This window comes from Bufo bufo, chromosome 2, assembly GCF_905171765.1.
Source record: "Bufo bufo chromosome 2, aBufBuf1.1, whole genome shotgun sequence".
NCBI classification, from domain to species: Eukaryota; Metazoa; Chordata; class Amphibia; order Anura; family Bufonidae; genus Bufo; species Bufo bufo.
The window spans coordinates 142,252,014-142,275,650 of NC_053390.1; the positions used below are offsets into that span (position 1 = coordinate 142,252,014).

Consider the following 23,637-nt stretch of genomic DNA (forward strand, 5'->3'; position numbering starts at 1 on the left):
TGTGAAGGGCTGGAGCAGAAGTGTGAGCACAGGTTGTCAGTGAGTCTTCACTGTGAAGGGCTGGAGCAGAAGTGTGAACACAGGTTGTCAGTGAGTCTGCACTGTGAAGGGCTGGAGCAGAAGTGTGAGCACAGGTTGTCAGTGAGTCTTCACTGTGAAGGGCTGGAGCAGAAGTGTGAACACAGGTTGTCAGTGAGTCTGCACTGTGACTGTCTCTTCTCTGTGTGACAGGAGGGGGGGCGGGGAACTCTTCGATCTGCTGCTGGATGCTGCTTCATTCTATTTTGTTGTTTTACTGTTTCATTAAGCAGTTTGCCTCCATGACACCTGCCCCCCCCCCCATATCCTGTCCTATCTCATCCTCATGGAGCCCCTGCTGTCTCCTTTCCTCCCTCAAGTATCCAGAGCTCCTGTCCCACCCTCCTATCTAGTATTGCTGCCCTGCACAGACCTCCTGCCACTACTTGTTGTATGAAACCCCCTCAGAGCCCCTTCCACCTACTTGCTGTGTCCACCCCTCCTGTCCATCCAGGGCCCCTGTCTCACTCCTCTGCCTCTCATTATGGTGGCATTTGAACCGCATTCACTATAAGGACCTTCTAACGTCACAGGGTCATGTGACTGTGCCCCCCACCCTGTACTGTGCCACCCACCCCGTACTGTGCCCCTCACCCCATACTGTGCCCCTTTATACCCTGCATTGTGCCCTCTTACCACACCCTGTACAGTGCCCCTAGTCATTCCCTGTACTGTGCCCTCTTATACCCTTTTATCCGGTCACTGTATGGTGGTTTTATCATTGTATGGCGGTGTTATCACTGTGTGGTGCTGGTATCCAATAACTGTATGGCCATAACTGTATCCCTTTCCCTGCCCATGCCACTTTTTTTAGACCTGGCATGAGCGGGAAAAGATACAGGTTGCGGTGCTAAGGACCTTTGCGCCACAATCTGTGTCAGAAATACGCCTAACATAGACGTATTTCTATATAATAAATGACCCCCTAATTGTATTATTATTTTTGGGGGTAGGGCTAATATCTTTATAGTATATAGATTCTAGTGTATTATACTGTGCCCTGTATTTCCCAATAGATTAATGATCCTTGGGAAACACAGTCCTCATCCCTGACCACCAGGACCAGGTAGTGCTCTGTCAGTACATGGCGGCCTCCCCTGTCCTCCCCGCTGCTCCGCTGTGTACTGGTGCTTATTCTGACACAGCCATCCATTTAATGTATACCAAAAATATAATTGCGTTAACAGATGCCTCAGACTGATGCCGTACAGTGGCATCCGTTCACCATACAGTTACATTAACGTATGCATTTTTTAACGTATCCATTATGGAAGCGCTCATTAGTGTACCGAAGGACCAGGAAGTGGTGAAGGCTCTGTACTTACCACTTCCTGGTCCTCGGCTGTCGACTGTGCAGGGCTGCGCACAGCGTGAGGGCGCTCTGTGACCTCTCGCTATGCGCGCCAGTTCAGAGCACAGTCGACTGAGGAGAAAGAAAATTGCAGGCGGCGTCCGTCCAGGAGCAGGAGAGGTAAGTGTTTTTTTATTTTATAAAAAAATGTGGCTGCTGGGGGCATAATGGGGGCTAATTGGAGGCATATGGGGGCTAATTGGAGGCATATGGGGGCTATGGGGGCTAATTAGAGGCATATGGGGGCCAATTGGAGGCATATGGGGGCTGATTGGAGGCATATGGGGGCTAATTGGAGGCATATGGGGGCTATGGGGGATAACTGGAGGCATATGGGGGCTAATTGGAGGCATATGGGGGCTAATTGGAGGCATATGGGGGCTATGGGGGCTAATTGGAGGCATATGGGGGCTAATTGGAGGCATATGGGGGCTAAGGGGGCTAATTGGACGCATATGGGGGCTAATTGGAGGCATATGGGGGCTATGGGGGCTAATTGGAGGCATATGGGGGCTAATTGGAGGCATATGGGGGATAATTGGAGGCATATGGGGGCTAATTGGAGGCATATGGGGGCTAATTGGAGGAATATGGGGGCTAATTGGAGGAATATGGGGGCTAATTGGAGGAATATGGGGGCTAATGATGCATAATGGGGGCTAATAAGAGGCATCATGGGGGCTAATGAGACACAATGGGGGCTAATTAGACTATTAGAGGCATATGCGGGCTAATGAGGCATATGGGGGCTAATGAGGCATATGGGGGCTAATGAGGCATAATGGGGCTAATTAGAGACATAATGGGGGCTAATTAGAGGCATAATGTGGGCTAATGAGGCATAATGACTTATAATGGGGGCTAATAAGAGGCATAATGTGGGCTAATGAGGCATAATTGCTTATAATGGGGGCTAATGAGGCATAAGGGCTGATATGGGGGCTAATGAGAGGCATGGGGGCTGATATGGGAGTGATGAGAGGCATAATGAGGGCTAATGAGAGGCATAATGAGGGCTAATGAGAGGCATAATGTGCAGGGGCGGATTAAGTGCATGATAGGCCCGGGGCTGTCTACCCAACTTGCCCCCCCCCCCCTCTCCATTTTAGTTTAGTTTTTTTTTTGTATGAAGAGGCTGCGGTGCTTCATGAGCGCCACAGTCTCTTCTTAGGCCATATGACATCTTCAGACAAAAAAAAATACCCCAAATTGGGTCCTAAACTAAAAAATTTGGTCGCCAAATTTAAAATACATATAATTATAATAAAAAAGACATGGAGGAGAATACAGCACCACATACCTGTTACATCCAGTGACATCTTCTGTCATGTAGACCTTCTCTTTCCTCTTCTCCTCCGTTTGACCCAGACCACCATGGCAAATTCTTTCAGCCGCATCTCGTCTCTACAGTTTGTAACACAGACACGTTAGATTTCTCAATTTTTTCATCAACCTCCTCATCCTGGTGTCCCCACAGTGTCATTCTGCCACCCCCAATACTGTGCCTGTTTTGCCCCCCAATGCCCCAAGTACTATACTGCTTAAAAAATAGTGACCCTAATAGACATAATTGGAGTCATTTATCAAACTCGTGTAAAGTAGAACTGGATTTCCAAAAGAGCTGTCAAATATGAAAGGTGGAATCTGATTGGCTGCTATGGGCCACTAAGCCAGTTCTACTTTACACCAGTTTGATAAATTACCCCAAATGTTCCTATAGTGTCCACAGCAGCTATAATGTCCCCTAGAGACCCCCAGTAATAATACCACTCTCTATTGTGCTCCCGGCAATAATCCCTGTATAGTGTCCCCAAAAATAATAGAATTGGCCCTACAGTGCCTCCCAAATAGCAACACCCCCATATAGTAATTTCCACCACACTGCCCCCACATAGTAATCCCCCTATAGTAATTTGCCCCCACACAGTAATTTCCCCCAAACTGCCCCCATATAGTAGTTTGCCCGCACACAGTAAGTTCCCCTACATAGTAATTTCCCCCACACTTCCCCCACATAGTAATTTGCCCCCACACTGCCCCCACATAGTAATTTCCACCACACTGCCCCCACATAGAAATTTCCCCCACACAATAGTTTCCCCCACACTGCCCCCACATAGTAATTTGCCCCCACATAGTAATTTCCACCACACTGCCCCCACACTGTCCCCACATAGCAATTTCCCCAGACTGTCCCCACATAGAAATTACCCCACACAGCAATTACCCCATACTGCCCCCACACAATAGTTTCCCCCACATAGTAATTTGTCCCCACATAGCAATTTCCCCACACTGTCCCCACATAGAAATTACCCCACACTGCCCCCACACAATAGTTTCCCCCACACTGCCCCCACATAGTAATTTGCCCCCACACTGTCCCCACATAGCAATTACCCCACACTCTGCCCCCACACAATAGTTTCCACCACACTGCCCCCATATAGTAATTTGCCCCCACATAGTAGTCCCTCCCATAATAATTTGGCCCCACACAGCCCCATATAGTAATCTGCCCCCACATAGTAATTTTCCCCCACACTGCCCCATATAGTAATTTGCCCCCACACTGCCCCATATAGTAATTTGCCCCCACATAGTAGTCCGGCTCCCATAATAATTTGCCCCCACATAGTAATTTGCCCCCACATAGTAGTCCCTCCCATAATAATCTAGCCCCACACAGCTCCCACATTCCCCCTCCCATGTACTCGAGGTCTCTTCCCTAATATGTCCTCCTCTGTGTGTCGTCCACCACATGTCCCCCAAAGTAGGCACATGAAATAAAAAAAAAAAAAAATGAAAAAAAAAAAAGAAAAGCTAAATACTCACCGTCCAGGGCCAGACACTTGATCGCAGACGAAGGCGGGATGAGGCAGGCGTGCACACGTCAATGTGCTGTGTCCCGGCACAGGCGCGTGATGACGTCATCACGCACGCCTGCGCCGGGGTTTCACTACCGCATAGGCCTCAGGCCTACTAGGCCTGAAGTCTATGGCGGTGATAGGCGACGGGACAGGGAGCTATGCACTCCCGTGGCCCGCCGCAGTATGTGGGCGTTCGGGTCGGCGTTGGGCCCCCCAGCGGTGCTGGGCCCGGGGCTGCCGACCCGAACGTCCCTATTGTAATCCGCCACTGATAATGTGTCATCCACAGATGCCCCCATAACAGTGTGTCTACCACAGATCCACCATAACAGTACGCCTGCGCACTGACGAGAGACAGAAAGAAGTGTAAAGAATCCGCGGAAGCAAGCAGAGGACGGCACAGCAGACGACTGAATAGCTTATTTTGTAAGTAAATTGTTTTATTATAAATGTATCCCTGCATACCGCAATTCTCTCGTATTTTGTAATCTTATTTATATATACTTATTTTGTTTTTGCCCCCCCATTTTTGACTGTGGTATCTTTGTGCCCCCCCCTATATATTGTTTTTAGAGTCGCCACTGCCGCCGGCACTGGCAGCCTGGCTGTCACGACCGTCACTGGCAATTTTACTTGCATCCCTGTTCTCTAAAGGGGCGGTTTTAGGGGGCGGTCCTAGGGGTGGGTAGGGGCGTGGCCAGGGGAGGGGGGTGAGTTCCACCACCTTTTCTCTGAGAAAAAAAGCCCTGCTTGTACCCACAAAGCTCTCAACAGTGCTGCACTTCCCTGCATCTCCTCTATCTTCTACCCTACCAGTGATCTATGTCCTGCAATATTTAAAGACTGTCTCCGTATTCTGAACCTCCCACTCATATCTCCAAGATTTTTCTGGTGCTGCACCAGTTCTATGGAATGCAAATGCAACACCTCAGACAATCAGGTAAATTCCCAACATCTACAGATTTAAATGTGCTGTAAAAAACACTTCATTTTAGACAGGCCCACCACATTACATAAATCAACTCCTGCCTCCGGTAGTATTCCTCACAACAGGATTACTTCTTTCAATTGTAGCCCCCATACACAGACACTAACTGCTGACTGGCTTATGCAACTTCATGAAAGATGGCTGGACCATTGAACAAAGCAAGAACTTTTTACCTCTTTTATAATTGTCAATTAGTTTATTACTCTGTCTTACATTGTTTGCTATTCTCTACAGCAGGGTTCCTCAACTCCAGTCCTCAGGGCCCACCTGCTAGTCATGTTTTCAGGATTTCCATAGTATTGAGCAGATGATATAATTAGTGTCAGTGCATCAGGACTCACCAAAGGTGTTCATTCTGTGGGATATTCTCAAATCATGACCAGAAGGTGGGCCCTGAGGACTGGAGTTGAGTAACACTGCTCTACAGCATTGCTGTGCTGTATATATAAAGATTTTCTTGGGGGGAAAGGCATTTATGAAATATAGTACACCAGTTTTCTAGCTTCAAATGTCGCAAGTGCTGGTGCATGCAACTTTTTGCACAAAACTTTGCAACTTTTGGCCTTTTGCACTACCCCAAAAGTGGGCATTTAAGGGCATGTTAAGGGCAGATTAGATCACTTTTAAGTCTCATTTATTTTCTGCAGCATTCACAAAAATGTCACAATTCCACACCACACAAGCTCCTGGTGTACTTTAAAAGATACAGGTGTAAAACACATCGAACTTGTGCCAAATTCAAGACCAACCAAAAACATACATAAAAATGACAAAAACAGTGTGATGCTAAATGTCTGTAAAGCGCTATATAACTGAATATGATATATATATATATATATATATATATATACAGGGTGGGCCATTTATATGGATACACCTTAATAAAATGGGAATGGTTGGTGATATTAACTTCCTGTTTGTGGCACATTAGTATATGTGAGGGGGGAAACTTTTCAAGATGGGTGGTGACCATGGCGGCCATTTTAAAGTTGGCCATTTTGAATCCAACTTTTGTTTTTTCAATAGGAAGAGGGTCATGTGACACATCAAACTTATTGGAAACTTATATGGGCTTCCAGTATCCGTAGTTTCAGGACTTTCAGTGCACATCTCGTATCATCTGAAGGCAATCGTCTATGCTGTGAAGATACGAGATGTGCAGCACCTGAAACTACGGATACTGGAAGCCTGTGCTAGCATTTCTCCTGCGTTGTTGCTATCAGTGTGTGAAGAGTGGGAGAAGAGGGTTGCATCGACAATCCAACACAATGGGCAGCACATTGAACACATTTTATAAGTGGTCAGAAACTTGTAAATAACTCATGAAAGAATAAAGTTACGTTAAAACCAAGCACACCATTGTTTTTCTTGTGAAATTCTCAATAAGTTTGATGTGTCACATGACCCTCTTCCTATTGAAAAAACAAAAGTTGGATTCAAAATGGCTGACTTCAAAATGGCCGCCATGGTCACCACCCATCTTGAAAAGTTTCCCCCCTCACATATACTAATGTGCCACAAACAGGAAGTTAATATCACCAACCATTCCCATTTTATTAAGGTGTATCCATATAAATGGCCCACCCTGTATATATATATAAAAGTCTACACACCCCAGTTGAAATGTCAGGTTTCTGTGATGTAAAAAAAATGAGACAAAGATAAATCATTTCAGCATTTTTATCACCTTTAGGCCTCCTGCACACGAACGTATTTTTTTGCGGTCCGCAAAAACGGGTCCCGTTTTTCCGTGATCCGTGACCGTTTTTTCGTCCGTGGGTCTTCCTTGATTTTTGGAGGATCCACGGACATGAAAAAAAAGTTGTTTTGGTGTCCGCCTGGCCGTGCGGAGCCAAACGGATCCGTCCTGAATTACAATGCAAGTCAATGGGGACGGATCCGTTTGACGTTGACACAATATGGTGCCATTTCAAACGGATCCGTCCCTATTGACTTTCAATGTAAAGTCTGGAGTCCCTTTTATACCATCGGATCGGAGTTTTCTCCAATCCGATGGTATATTTTAACTTGAAGCGTCCCCATCACCATGGGAACGCCCCTATGTTAGAATATACTGTCGGATATGAGTTAGATCGTGAAACCTCATTTCCGACAGTATATTCTAACACAGAGGCGTTCCCATGGTGATGGGGACGCTTCCAGTTAGAATATACTACAAACTGTGTACATGATTGCCCCCTGCTGCCTAGCAGCATCCGATCTCTTACAGGGGGCCGTGATCAGCACAATTAACCCCTCAAGTGCCGCACCTGAAGGGGTTAATTGTACTATCATATCCCCCTGTAAGAGATCAGGGCTGCCAGGCAGCAGGGGGCAGACCCCCCCACCTCCCCAGTTTGAATATCATTGGTGGCCAGTGCGCCCCCCCCTTCCTCCCTCTATTGTAATAAATCGTTGGTGGCACAGTGTGCGCCCCCCCGCCCCCCCCCCCCTTCCTCCCTCTATTGTAATAAATCGTTGGTGGAACAGTGTGCGCCCCCCATCGCCCCCCCCCTCCCTCTATAGCATTAACAACATTGGTGGCCAGTGTGCGGCCTCCCATCTCCCACCCCCCCCCCCCCCCCGATCATTGGTGGCAGCGGGTTACTAGCAATAGTACAATAGTAAAAGATTCATACTTACCTGGGAGATGCAATGTTCGTGTCCGGCGGGGAGCTCCTCCTACTGGTAAGTGACAGTTCATTTAGCAATGCGCCGCACAGACCTGAGGCTGTCACTTACCAGTAGGTGGAGCTCCCGGCCGGACACGAACATCGCAGCAGCCGGTAAGTATGAATCTTCTACTATTGTACTATTGCTATGTAACCATGGCAACCAGGACTGTAGTAGCGTCCTGGTTGCCATGGTTACCGATCGGAGCCCCAGCGATTAAACTGGGACTCCGATCGGAACTCCGCTGCCACCAATGATGAGGGGGGGGGGGGGGCGGAGATGGGAGGCCGCACACTGGCCACCAATGTTGTTAATGCTATAGAGGGAGGGGGGGCCGATGGGGGGCCGCACACTGTGCCACCAACGAATTATTACAATAGAGGGAGGGAGGGGGGGGGGGGCGCACACTGTGCCACCAACGAATAATTACAATAGAGGAGGGGGGGGGCCGCACTGGCCATCAATGATATTCAAACTGGGGAGGGGGGGGGGGGTCTGCCCCCTGCTGCCTGGCAGCCCTGAACTCTTACAGGGGGATATGATAGTACAATTAACCCTTTCAGGTGCCGCACCTGAAGGGGTTAATTGTGCTGATCAAGGCCCCCTGTAAGAGATCGGGTGCTGCCAGGCAGCAGGGGGCAGTCTTGTACACAGTTTGTAGTGTATTCTAACTAGAAGCGTCCCCATCACCATGGGAACGCTTCTGTGTTAGAATATACTGTCGGTTCTGAGTTTTCACGAAGTGAAAACTCAGCTTTGAAAAAGCTTTATGCAGACGGATCTTTGGATCCGTCTGTATAAAAACTAACCTACGGCCACGGATCACGGACACGGATGCCAATCTTGTGTGCATCCGTGTTCTTTCACGGACCCATTGACTTGAATGGGTCCGTGAACCGTTGGCCGTGAAAAAAATAGGACAGGTCATATTTTTTTCACGGCCATGAAACACGGATCACGGATGCGGCTGCAAAACGGTGCATTTTCCGTTTTTTCCACGGACCCATTGAAAGTCAATGGGTCCGCGAAAAAAAACGGAAAACGGCACAACGGCCACGGGTGCACACAACGGTCGTGTGCAGGAGGCCTTAATGTGACCTATAAACTGTACAACTCAATTGAAAAACAAACTAAAATCTTTTAGGTAGAGGGAAGAAAACAAACAAAAATAAAAAATAATGTGGTTGCATAAGTGTGCACACCCTCTTATAACTGGGGATGTAACTGTGTTCAGAATTTAGCAATCACATTCAAAATCATGTTAAATAGGAGTCAGCATACACCTGCCATCATTTAAAGTGCCTCTGATTAACCCCAAATAAAGTTCAGCTGCTCTAGTTGGTCTTTCCTAAAATTTTCTTAGGGCTCTTTCACACTTGCGTTGTCCGGATCCGGCGTGTACTCCATTTGCCGGAATTACACGCCGGATCCGGAAAAACGCAAGTGAACTGAAAGCATTTGAAGACGGATCCGTCTTCAAAATGCGTTCAGTGTTACTATGGCACCCAGGACGCTATTAAAGTCCTGGCTGCCTTAGTAGTAGTAGGGAGCGGGGGAGCAGTATACTTACCGCCCGTGCGGCTCCCCGGGCGCTCCAGAATGACGTCAGAGCGCCCCATGCGCATGGATGACGTGATCCATGTGATCACGTCATCCATGCGCGTGGGGCGCCCTGACGTCACTCTGGAGCGCCCGGGGAGCCGCACGGACGGTAAGTATACTGCTCCCCCGCTCCCCACTACACTTTACCATGGCTGCCAGGACTTTAGCGTCTTGGCAGCCATGGTAACCATTCAGAAAAAGCTAAACGTCGGATCCGGCAATGCGCCAAAACGACGTTTAGCTTAAGGCCGGATCCGGATTAATGCCTTTCAATGGGCATTAATTCCGGATCCGGCCTTGCGACAAGTGTTCAGGATTTTTGGCCGGAGCAAAAAGCGCAGCATGCTGCGGTATTTTCTCCGGCCAAAAAACGTTCCGTTCCGGAACTGAAGACATCCTGATGCATCCTGAACGGATTTCTCTCCATTCAGAATGCATTAGGATAAAACTGATCAGGATTCTTTCGGCATAGAGCCCATGGTCCACAGAGAGCTTCCAAAGCATCAGAGGGATCTCATTGTTAAAAGGTATCAGTCAGGAGAAGGGTACAAAAGAATTTCCAAGGCATTAGATATACCATGGAACACAGTAAAGACAGTCATCATCAAGTGGAGAAAATATGGTACTACAGTGACATTTCCAAAAACTGGACGTCCCTCCAAAAGACGAGAAGAAAACTGGTCTGGTAGGTGACCAAGAGGCCTACAGCAACATTAAAGGAGCTGCAGGAATATCTGTCAAGTCCTGGCTGTGTGGTACATGTGACAACAATCTCCCGTATTCTTCATATGTCTGGGCTATGGGGTAGAGTGGCAAGACGAAAGCCTTTTCTCACGAAGAAAAACACCCAAGCCAAGCTACATTTTGCAAAAACACATCTGAAGTCTCCCAAAAGCATGTGGGAAAAGGTGTTATGGTCTGATGAAACCATGGTTGAACTTTTTGGCCATAAATCCAAAAGATATGTTTGGCGCAAAAACAACACTGCACATCACCAAAAGAACACCATACCCACAGTGAAGCATGATGGTGGCAGCATCATGCTTTGAGGATGTTTTTCTTCAGCTGTTACTGGGGCCTAAATTAAGCTAGAGGGAATTTATGAACAGTTCCAAATACCAGTCAATATTGGCACAAAACCTTCAGGCTTCTGCTAGAAAGCTGAACATGAAGAGGAACTTCATCTTTCAGCATGACAACGACCCAAAGCATACATCCAAATCAACAAAGTAATGGCTTCACCAGAAGGAGATTAAAGTTTTGGAATAGCCCAGCCAGACCTGAATCCGCTTGAAAATCTGTGGGGTGCTCTGAAGAGGGCTGTCCACAGGAGATGCCCTCGCAATCTGACAGATTCGGAGTGTTTTTGCAAAGAAGAGTGGGCAAATCTTGCCAAGTCAAAATGTTCCGTGCTGATAGACTCATACCCAAAAAGACTGACTGCTGTAATAAAATCAAAAGGTGCTTCAACAAAGTATTAGTTTAAGGGTGTGCACACTTATGCAACCATATTATTTTATTTTTATATTTTTTCTTCCCTCTACCTAAAAGATTTCAGTTTGTTTTTCAATTGAGTTGTAGAGTTTATAGGTCACATTAAAGGTGGAAAAAGTTCTGAAATGATTTATCTTTGTCTCATTTTTCTACATCATAGAAACCTTACATTTTAACAGGGGTGTGTAGGTGTAGACTTTTTATATCCACTGTATATATATATATATATATATATATATATATATATTACACATAAAAGCAAATACTTCAGACTATGAAATGATCATGAATTCTAACTTAACAGCAGAATCATTCAAAACCCTATAACGCAGAAAATGCATTTCCAAAAGCTTGGAAAATATGACATCTACTGGCTAAAATCAGAATTTGCATGGGCTATTATATGACATAAAATAATATAAAGAGAAGCACATGAGGACATTATATCTCATGAATGTGTTTTCATTTCTGAAGTTACCCACCTTCCAATAAAATCATCTCTCTTGCCCGCATCCTTGTCCCATACTGTGATGTCAATTATTCCTCCTTGCTCTTCAAAAAGATTCATGTTGAACTGCTCCCTCCACTGAGGATTCAGGGTCTTTGGAAGAGTCTAAAAAAGACAGCAAACACAATCAGAGTATTTCTCATATATGTAAGAGAATGTGTCCTAGAATGGGTTGCCTGGTTCTGATAACCTGCAAAGGGGAGCCTCAACGAGGACTGTCGAAGAACTTAACCACCCATCTACCAAACTGTATCCTTGAACAGGACATCACCAACGAAGAAACTGGTCACCGCCATTATGTTATGTTTTGCAGTGCTATGTTATACCTGCTATAATTTGCCTTGTTTTACAAGTGTGCTGGAATAAGGATATCATGTAAAGCCCGACATACATGTTATTGCAGCCACAATGGTTTCATTGGAAACTGTGTAATGCATTATTTCACCTGCGGTAGTGCTGTAGGGGAAATAATCAGTTTGTCCAGTTTGTGCACTGAACAAATTGCACAAGCTGATAAAGAAGGCTGGCTTGGTGGTAGGAGTCAAACTGGACACAGTCTGAAGGTCATGGCTGCTGGTCATTATGGATAATACCCCACACCCCTTGTATACTAGTGTGGTTAAACAGAGAAGCACGGTCAGCAGAAGACTGATAAGTTGTTTTTTTCCAACGGCAATTAGACCCTACAAGGAATCTCCTTGTTGAAGGGCTACTACTCATCTCCAGCTTCATCCTACCCTATGTATCCAATTCATCATGATGATATCTTTTTCTATCTTCTTCTAAATTAGGTATATTTCAGGCGCAGATTGTACTCTGCAGCTTCTCCCCGCTCACACAAGGTCTAAAAAAGTGGGCTTGGCGTGGGCAGAGAAGTCCAGGCAGGCAGTCTCATTTACCATTTTCTATGCCCGTTTTAGGCTGTCTTATATTTAGAAGCAGCGCTGGATGCAGAGAAGTTATGAGGAGGCCTGTGCCTCTCCATAACTTCCACGATCCACCGCCAGCGATGGGGCCTTATTAAGATGGGCGTCTAAAACGCTGGTTTTAAAAAATGTGCCCCTAAATGTTTTATGAATACCATGAATACGGCTTAAACAATAATTACCCCTTTGAAAGAAATTTCCCAAATCTGTCTGACAATACTAAAGACTGCATCTGTCTGAACTAATATGAATAACACCGTGCTGACTATTTTAATGCTGAGATAGACATTAGATTTTTCCTGGCCGATCCTACAAATTTCGATAATGTAAGGCATCATGCATACAAACAGGGGTGTATCTATCACGAGCTAAACAAGGCATTTGCCTAGGGCGGCACTTGCCAATGGGGCGGCAAAATGCCTTGTTTGCTTAGTGATAGTTACACTCCAGTGACTGCTCGTTCCTCTGCCTTCAGCATCCTCCTCCTCTCAGTCTCTCTGGACCAGTCGCCGCCTCTCACTCTCTCTCCTCCAATCAGGGGCAGCATTACATGGGGGAGCAGTCACATGACCAGTGCCGGCTGCATATTCTCATGTGAGGGGGACAGGTGGCGGCTGCAGCCGGTGAAGGGACACAATGGCTGAGAACGAGCTGGCCTCCAGGCTGAATCGGCGCCTGCGGATGGAGGACCCGGCGGAGGCGGAGCGGGAGCCGCCGCACATGATAGTTTTTAACCCGTACACTGAGTTCAAGGAGTTCAGCAGAAAGCAGATCAAGGACATGGAGGGTATGTTCAGGCGGTGAGTTCCCGGGGTGCTGGGGCAGTGACCCATCACCAGTCTCTGATGCACCGGTCACACGCAGATGGAGCTGAACTTGTGTTTGCAGGGGAGAACTAATCTTCAGTAAGCGCTTGGCGTACGTGCAGTCCTATGCAAAACTACAGGCAGCGCGCGAGGAGTGCTCAGTGACAAACTCAGCTCTGCTACATCTGTTTGTAATGGGCACATACAGGCTGGATGAACATTTAGGGTCCAAAGCGACCAATCAGTGCCTTGCTTTCTTCTTTTTTTTAAAAAGCGCAACTTCTGGCACACATACTTTGTATTTTACAGATTTTTATATTTTTTTTATACATCTGCAAAATACAAAATATTTGTGTCAAACTAGGAATGTGCATAGTTTATTACTTTTAGATGATAGACATTTTATTTTATTTCATACATACATTTGTGATGATTATTTTTCAAGAAAGGGTGGAGCCTAAAGAGGAAAGGGTGGGGTTTAAAGAGGAGGGGGTTTGGCCTTGACAGGAAGGGGTGGGTCAAATTTATATTAGGGGGGTGCCCGAGTTTAGTCTCGCCTAGGGCAGCACAAAACCAAGATACACCACTGCATACAAATGAATTCTTATCTGGGCAGCCTAACGATTATGCCACCAACAGATGTCTATGGGGACCTAGTTTCCATCTATATGTCTCCTATTTCGTATGAATCTGACAAGGGGACAATTTTGACATGTTCCATTGTACAATGTTTTATACAGCTTTTCTTACAGCGCCCTACGAAGCACTATAGCATGGAGACACAGGAACATTGTGCCTCTGTACCTCCTCAATGTACATTGCCCTGTTCTGCACATGAAGACATATGTGTACTATCTATTGTAATATATTATATACATGTTGTCAAAAGATAATGATGACTGCAAATAATATATATTTTTTAAAATTTTACCTTGCTCTTATATTTCTGATGTCCTAGCCGAAATTTCACATAAGGGTCACTGAGTCCATTTGCATCCATGGCTTTCAGATCCTGTCCCTCAATAAGGGTGATGCTTACTACTCCTCTCCAGAAGTGAGATTTTCGATGTGAGTCTGAAATTCGTAAACTTTGTGTCTGAAACTGTAGAAAAAAAATAAAATTAAAAATTTAAATGATCAGACACTTTGACATCCATTGTGAATAACATGCAATCAGAACTTTAGTAAGAGCATTGTGCATCTCATTTATATACAGAATGATCACAGTACTTTAGGATTATCGAATCTAAGGTAGTTAGTGTTAAGCTTGTAAAATATACCGCATACAGTATAAGCAGAATAGTATACCCTGCAGGCTCATTGTAGTTTACATAGAGTCTAACTGTAAAGCTAGGGTTTTTGGTTCCTTGCACGGTTCATCCAGAATTAAATTAACCCCTTAAGGACCAGGCTTATTTTCACCTTAAGGACCAGGCCATTTTTTGAAAATCTGACCAGTGTCATTTTATGTGTGAATAACTTTAAAACGCTTTTACTAATCCAGGCCATTCTGAGATTGTTTTTTCGTCACATGTTGTACTTCATGACACTGGTAAAATGGAGTAAAAAAAAAAACATTTTTATTTATAAAAAAATACCAAATTTACCCAAAAATTTAAAAATGTGCAAATTTCCAAGTTTCAATTTCTCTACTTCTATAATACATAGTAATACCTCCAAAAATAGTTATTAATTTACATTCCCCATATGTCTACTTCATGTTTGGATCATTTTGGGAATGCCATTTTATTTTTTGGGGAGGTTACAAGGCTTAGAAGTTTAGAAGCAAATCTAGAAATTTTCCAAAACCCACTTTTTAAGGACAAGTTCAGTTCTGAAGTCACTTTGTGAGGCTTACATAATAGAAACCACCTAAAAATGACCTCATTTGGGAAACTACACCCCGCAAGGTATTCAAAACTGATTTTACAAACTTTGTTAACCCTTTAGATATTCCACAAGAGTTATTGGCAAATGGAGATGAAATTTCAGAATTTAAATTTCGATTTTATCGCAAATTATTCATTTTAATACATTTTTTCAAATAACAAAGCAAGGGTTAACAGCCAAACAAAACTCAATATTTATTGCCCTGATTCTGTAGTTTTTAGAAACATCCCAAATGTGGTTGTAAACTGCTGTATGACCAAACGGCAGGGCGCAGAAGGAAAGGAACGCCATATGGTTTTTGGAAGGAAGATTTTGCTGGATTGGTTTATTTACACCATGTCACATTTGAAGCCCCCCTGATGCACCCCTAGAGTAGAAAATTCATAAAAGTGACCCTATCTAAGAAACTAAACCCCTCAAGGTATTCAAAACTGATTTTACAAACTTTCTTAACCCTTTAGGTGTTCCACATGAGTTATTGGCAAATGGAGATAAAATTTCAGAATTTCCATTTTTTGGCAAATATTCCATTTTAATAATTTTTTTCCAGTAACAAAGCAAGGGTTAACAGCCAAACAAAACTCAATATTTATTGCCCTGATTCTGTAGTTTATAGAAACACCCCATATGTGGTCGTAAACTACTGTACAGGCACACGGCAGGGCGCAGAAGGAAAAGAACACCATATGGTTTCTGGAAGGCAGATTTTTCTGGACTGGTTTATTTACACCACGTCCCATTTTAAGCCCCCCTGATGCACCCCTAGAGTAGAAACTCCACAAAAGTGACCCCATTTTGGAAACTACACCCCTCAAGGTATTCAAAACTGATTTTACAAACTTTGTTAACCTTTCAGGTGTTCCACAAGAGTTATTGGCAAATGGAGATGAAATTTCAGAATTTAAATTTTTGGGCAAATTTTCCATTTTAATCAATATTTTCCAGTAACAAAGCAAGCGTTAACAGCCAAACAAAACTCAATATTTATTGCCCTGATTCTGTAGTTTATAGAAACACCCCATATGTGGTCGTAAACTACTGTACAGGCACACGGCCGGGCACAGAAGGAAAGGAACACCATATGGTTTCTGGAAGGGAGATTTTGCTGGACTGGTTTATTTACACCATGTCCCATTTGAAGCCCCCCTGATGCACCCCTAGAGTAGAAACTCCAAAAAAGTGACCCCATTTTGGAAACTACGGGATAAGGTGGCAGTTTAGTTGGGACTATTTTTAGGGTACATATGATTTTTGGTTGCTCCATATTACATTTATGAGGCAAGGTTACAAAAAATTTAAATTCTGAAATTTCATCTCCATTTGCCAATAACTCTTGTGGAACACCTAAATGGTTAAAAAAGTTTGTAAAATCAGTTTTGAATATCTTGGGGGTGTAGTTTCTTAGATGGGGTCACTTTTATGGAGTTTCTACTCTAGGGGTGCATCAGGGGGACTTCAAATAGGACATGGTGTCAAAAAAACCAGTCCAGCAAAATCTGCGTTCCAAAAACCATATGGCGCTTCTTTCCTTCTGCGCCCCAGAGCTGCTCGTACTAGTGTGGGCCACAGGGTCCCTGGAATGGGGGTCCCCTTGCTTTGCCTGGCGGCATCTCTGCCGCCTTGGGGGATCATCATCATCACTGGATGATGAGGATGATGTGGATGATAAGAGGAAAGTGGGGTCATCCTCGTCCTCACTGGGGCTCTCGGAGTCTGAGGCAAGCAGGGCGTATGCCTCCTCAGCCGAGAACGTCTGGCGGGCCACAGGGGAGTGTGTGTGTGCATGTGTGTGTGGGAAAAAATTTATTTAGTGTGCGTGTGTGTGGGGTCACGGGTGTTCGCGTACTTACCCTAAACCTAACAGAAAAAAAAATACTAAATAAAAAAAAAAGCCAGAAAAAAAGTGAAAAAAAAAAAGATTCAAACTCGCTAATCAGTGGTCCAAAGCTGATCAGCGGTGGGCAATGCGCTAACAGTGGCCGGACGCTAAGAGTGCCGACCACAGTCAGCGCATGCCCTAAAAAAAAGTGCTTGCTCCCCAAAAAACGTGTGTGTGTGCAAGCTGCAGCCCCCCTGGGGGGTATAGGGTCACACAGCTGAGTGTGCTGTGGACCCCAGACAAACTTTTTTTTTCCCTAAACTCTCTTTAATCTCCCTGCCTAATCTAAACTGTCTCTAAACCTGTCCCTAGGTACCTGTGGTGGCTCAGACTGGGTGTGCTGGGCTCCACGAGGCTCCTCTCTACACACTCCAGGACGCAGTGTGGTAGAGGAGGCAGAGCTGGGGGAAGTCAACCGCCCCGCCAGCCCGTGCAGCCAATCGGAAGTGATCCTGAGAGGTGATGTCACCATCACCTCTTAGGATCTAAGGATGGTGATTGGTGGTGTATTATCACACCACCGATCACCAGAGACCCGAATAACCCTGAAACGCAGCAAACCGCAGGTCTGAATTGACCTGCGGTTTGCCGCGATCGCTGATATGGGGGGGCATTGTCACAGAGTGCCTGCTGAATGATTTCATCAGGCACTTTGTTCCGATAACCGTCAGCCGCGCAGCGGTGATCGGGAATACACAGAGTGTACAGGTACACCCTGTGTCCTTTAGTACTGGGACATCATGGCGTACCTGTATGCCCTGTGTCCCCAACAGGTTAAAAAAGAGCATGTTGAGGGACATGGCAGTAGATTATTTGCCATTAAAGAAGACCGGCAGATTTGTGTCAAGTTTTGCACCTATTTAGTTATGGTCATCCTCTGTGGGGTCCAAGGGACGCCCAAATACATTAGTCTATGCGTAACAAACAGTGCCAGAATTTAAAGCTCTTCTTCTGTCTCTAATCTCATCCAATGCAAGTAATGGCATATGGTATGTATATATATATATATATACACTCACCTAAAGAATTATTAGGAACACCATACTAATACGGTGTTGGACCCCCTTTTGCCTTCAGAACTGCCTTAATTCTACGTGGCATTGATTCAACAAGGTGCTGATAGCATTCTTTAGAAATGTTGGCCCATATTGATAGGATAGCATCTTGCAGTTGATGGAGATTTGAGGGATGCACATCCAGGGCACGAAGCTCCCGTTCCACCACATCCCAAAGATGCTCTATTGCAGTGGTCAGCAAAGTGCGGTTCGCGAGCCACAAGCGGCTCTTTAGACCCTTGAATGCAGCTCTTTGGTGCGGGCTCCCACGGCGAAACCAACCCATCCTGCACTACAGAGGAATCTTGCCTGTGGGACGCATTTGCGTTCCACAAAGCAAGAGAGGGCGTGTTGCTCCTGCACCGGGTCCAGAGTCCTGCCCTTGCATCTCTGTCACTGACCTGACATCAGTGACATTGCTCCGCCTCTCCCTCTCCTCAGTTGGACAGTGACCAGCAACCGGACGGCCCGATGTGGGCGGAGCTATAATAGCCCCTTTTCTACCCGCGATTCCTGCAGCCTGAACCTTCCAATCTTCCATGCCCAGCAAGCTGAACATCAGTTGGATTGCCACAACTGCACCAGTGATGTGAGTAGCAGGGGAATTACTGCGGTTATATTCAGCTTTCCCAGACTGTGCACATGTGACCTGCAGTACAGTAGGAAAGCTGGGTGAATTATATCATGAAATGTCATCCAGAGTCCCTGCTATCCTGCATGGCACAAGTGCAGTGGCATTAGAGTATGGGGGAGAGGCACAGCAGGAAAGCTGGGTGTCTATATATGTGTATTGTATATGTGTGCGTCCATGTATGTGGTGACTGTGTGTATGAGTGCGCCCATGTATGTGAAGAGTATGTGTATAAGTGCGTCCATGTATGTGTGGAGAGTGTGTGTATGAATGCATCTACTGTATGTATATGGTGAGCGCATGTATGAGTGCGTCCATGTATGTGGAGAGTGCGTGTATGAGTGCATCTATGTATATGGTGAGCACATGTATTAATGCATCTATGTATATGTTGAGTGCGTGTATGAGTGTGTCCATGTATATGTTGAGTGTGTGTATGAGTGTGTCCATGTATGTGGAGAGTGTGTGTATGAATGCATCTATGTATATGTTGACTGTGTGTATGAATGCATCTATGTATATGTTGACTGTGTGTATGAGTGCATCTATGTATGTGGAGAGTGTGTCTATCACTGCGTCCATGTATGTGGAGAGTGATTGTATGACTGCGTCCATGTATGTCGAGAGTGCGCGTATGACTGCATCCATGTATGTGGAGAGTGCGTGTATGACTGCGTCCATGTATGTGGAGAGTGCGTGTATGACTGTGTCCATGCCTGCAGTATGAAAGGTACAGAGGCTAAAATACTTGTGGATATGTAGAGGTAAATCAGACATGTCTATTACAATTGCAGCGCATGCAATACTTTTTTGCGGTGCGGAGGCACAGCCAGAAGCACCACGGAAGCACTCTGTAGCACTCATATCCCGGATCCTGGACCCATTGAAGTGAATGGGTCCATGATGCGGGCTGCACACGGCCGCATCATGGACCCATTCACTTCAGCATGCGCTTCCTTCCTATATATTTTAGGTTTTAAAAATGTGGCTCTCAAAAAAAAAATCAATTGTGGTTTTGGCGATATTTGGCTCAGTTGACAAAAAAGTTTGCCCACCACTGCTCTATTGGGTTGAGATCTGGTGACTGTGGGGGTCATTTTAGTACAGTGAACTCATTGTCATGTTCAAGAAACCAATTTGAAATGATTCGAGCTTTGTGACATGGTGCATTATCCTGCTGGAAGTAGCCATCAGAGGATGGATACATGTTCTCATTCTGTTTACGCCAAATTCGGACTCTACCATTTGAAAGTCTCAACAGAAATCGAGACTCATCAGACCAGGCAACATTTTTCCAGTCTTCAACAGTCCAATTTTGGGGAGCTTGTGCAAATTGTAGCCTCTTTTTCCTATTTGTAGTGGAGATGAGTGGTACCCGGTGGGGTCTTCTGCTGTTGTAGCCCATCCGCCTCAAGGTTGTGCTTGTTGTGGCTTCACAAATGCTTTGCTGCATACCTCGGTTGTAACGAGTGGTTATTTCATTCAACGTTACTCTTCTATCAGCTTGAATCAGTCGGCCCATTCTCCTCTGACCTCTAGCATCCACAAGGCAATTTTGCCCACAGGACTGCCGCATACTGGATGTTTTTCCCTTTTCACACCATTCTTTGTAAACCCTAGAAATGGTTGTGCATGAAAATCCCAGTAACTGAGCAGATTGTGAAATACTCAGACTGGCCCGTCTGGCACCAACAGCCATGCCACGCTCAAAATTGCTTAAATCACCTTTCTTTCCCATTCTGACATTCAGTTTGGAGTTTAGGAGATTGTCTTGACCAGGACCACACCCCTAAATGCATTGAAGCAACTGTCATGTGATTGGTTGACTAGATAATTGCATTACTAAGAAATAGAACAGGTGTTCCTAATAATTCTTTAGGTGAGTGTATATATATATATATATATATATTGTAACACTGTGTCTGGAAAGGTACTGGAGGGGATGTATATCTCACCCAGAATGCTTGGATGGGTGAGGTAAAAGAATCCAGGAAAGCGGGGTTGCTTCAGCAAAGTATAGTTTGCTGAGGCACTTTTCTTTAAAATGTTTTATGGACTGGATTTTTTATGGAATGGTGGGTAGGTTGGTAGTGGGTCCTGCTATTCTCTCTCCACTCCAGTACAACTTAGCCTGAGGCAAACCCAGGTGTAGCTACTGGGATCATTACTGGGGGAATAAATACAGGGCTGAAAAGCTCATTCGGTGTCAGAGCCTGGGAGCTGCAAAACATGCTTGCTGTGTACAGTCTGATCTACTGATTAGGCTTCATGTATATAGCCATTGTTTGCCGGTGTTTGTATTGCGGACCGTGAACAGCGGGTCCGTAATATAAGGCCACCGGCCGTCTGTGCACCACATCACAGTATACAGTATATACATCATTCTAAATATATATACATATTTTTATATATATATATATATATATTTATTGTACAGTATATACACACAATATCCTTGTTATTTTTGATATTTCATAATGTGCAAAGAAAAAATAATACTTTATCCTAAAGCAGGGTATGTCACAATAGCGGTAGTTAGGTATGTGTACACAGTTTGGATCTCCTCTCATTATACTGTATTTCTATAGCAAATCCCGCTTTTTATTTCAATCCACTGCAGACAATGATATCTGAACTCTCCTACTCTCGCCAGTTAAATATGAAGACTTGCAGAAGCTCAAATTGTCTTTCACATTATAATCATTTGTCTTCTCGATGTGTTTTGTTTGGGAAGCATCTATGAAAGAGTGAAATGGTCCAGAGGCAGTCCTCATTAGGAAATGTAAGTTATCTTGAAAGGTCAGTAATGCAGCCTGGTATAACTTGCACCTGGAAATGAGAGTCCTATCAGAAGAAAACTCAAGCTTTTATCAGTGAAAATGTGTTCTCTCTTTGCTAAATGTATTTCTGTAACAATACAAGTGAGAGCAGTCACCCATGTAACAATTCCTCCAATGATCAAAATTGCTTTTCAAACTTTACACTAAACCAATCAAAAGCCTATGGCATACAATACTGAATGCATGCAGAAAGCTTGCCTGCAAAGGTAAACCAAGGTTATTACAACAAATTAGTAAGGGGATCAGGTAGTTTAAAATGAGTTCATTTTAAAGAAGTGAAAAAATGATGCAGTAGGTGATTAAAAAGAGATGACCCTCAGCTGTATCTACAAACCAAGCCGAGTTTACAGAAACCTGTTTTAGTATTTTTTTAAACTTTGGAAGAGATCTAAGGAAGATAGATGTAGGGATAGCATGTACACTCAGGCACGGACTGGCCCACAGGGGAACAAGTGTATGCCCTGGAGGGTCCCTGAGCAAGGTGGTCCCCTAGTCCCCTATCCCCTGCAAAAGTGACACTAGTGTGACAGCACTAGATATGGATAGGCAGTGTAAAGCATCTCAACAAGCCTATGCTCATAGAAAAAACTGGGTAGCTAGATATTAAAGATGCATTCGGGTGGCGGAGATGACTTCTAGGCAAGGAGTCAGGCTTGCTTCTATCTTCTTTCTCCAGGGACCTTACCTCTCAAAATAATTATCTTACAGCATCTTACTGCTGCTGCTGCCGCCATGTGTTATTAGTATTTGCTTGTAACTTTAAAGTGGGCCCCCAGAATTAATTTTACTGGTGTGCCCTCGACACCCCAGTCTGATGCTGTGCACAAAAGGGTGAATTTTGACATTTCAGGGGTCCCAAGCAAACTTATGTCTGCAGGCCCCATGGCACCGCCAAGCTACACCCTTGTTTCACAGCTAGTCACGGCTGCTGTTGGCTTGCTAAGCCCCACTCTCAGCTTAGCAGCGGATCCGGGGCACTTCTACTACTATTCTACAGCTGGGAAGGGCCTCACCTCACAGGCATTTTTTTTAGCCTTTTAAGTCCTTTTTTTCAGCCAACCACTAGTGGCCAGCAAGACCTCTGATCTTTGGGGCCCCAAGAATTTGCTTAGTTTGTGTCATGGTAAACTCCCCCAGGCATGTGAACAGAAAAAATGGTTTGCATAGAATATGCCATCCCTTACTGATTGGTGGGGGTGCAACTGCCAGGACCACCACTGATCCTGAGAATGAAGGGGCTGCAGCAGCGCTCACACCCACCTATTGAGCAATCTACCTGTAGTACCTTGTATGGCCAGTGAGCGGGAACACGACTGTGCAGATAATTGTTTTGTAAAGGCCATGGCACATAGAAAGTGAAAAGCCATTTTTATTCTCAGGATAGGTGAGAGTACCGGCATTACTTTCTTTGATAAGGACAGCACTATAAAATGACTTTTCATAATTCTTGCTATTGCCAAAACTCACAAGGGGGTTTCTTTCTGGAAGGCTTGTCTAATCCCAACCATTAGATTGGGAGAAGCGCTATCAATCACAGTGGCCATCTCTACGGTTTCTGCAAAGCCATTGCAATCATTGCTCCGCACCTTTACATTAGATTGTAACAAGATCTGCTGAGCAACTACAATATAACCTCCTGGGTTAGAGCAGGAAAGGACAATCCCAATGAAAGCAAATCTTCTGTAATAGTCATGATAAAATCTGTGCTTATGATCCACCACTGATTTCCAGAATAAAAGGCCTCTACAAAGAGCATAAAGGGATTGCAACGCTCAGAATAAAAACTCTTAGGCTGGGTTCACATCACGTTTTTGTCTTACGTTTAATGGATACAAAAAATATATACGGTAAACGGATGCCATACAGTGGCAGAGTTCCATTGTAAAAAAAAAAAACATACGTTAACGAATGGAAAAGCGTAGTGTACTACATTTTTGCATTCCTTTTTTTCCCAACGTTTACTTTAAATGTAGGGCAAAAACGTAATGTGAACCCAGCCTATGAATGCTATGAAGTAGTAAAATAAGTAATATCTTACCGCTTCCC

The 23,637-nt window shown here is 44.8% G+C and overlaps 1 protein-coding gene across 1 annotated transcript in view; it reads right to left on the minus strand.

The window, feature by feature from the left end:
• Positions 1-23,637, minus strand: part of MCTP1 (multiple C2 and transmembrane domain containing 1) — a 796,241-nt gene that overhangs the window by 546,699 nt on the left and 225,905 nt on the right. Inside the window, exons 7-8 of the mRNA XM_040421550.1 lie at positions 14,228-14,398; positions 11,539-11,669 (exon numbers count right to left, since the gene is read on the minus strand). Of these exons, the coding sequence (XP_040277484.1) occupies positions 11,539-11,669; positions 14,228-14,398 (302 nt within the window). The remainder of the gene's footprint in view (positions 1-11,538; positions 11,670-14,227; positions 14,399-23,637) is intronic.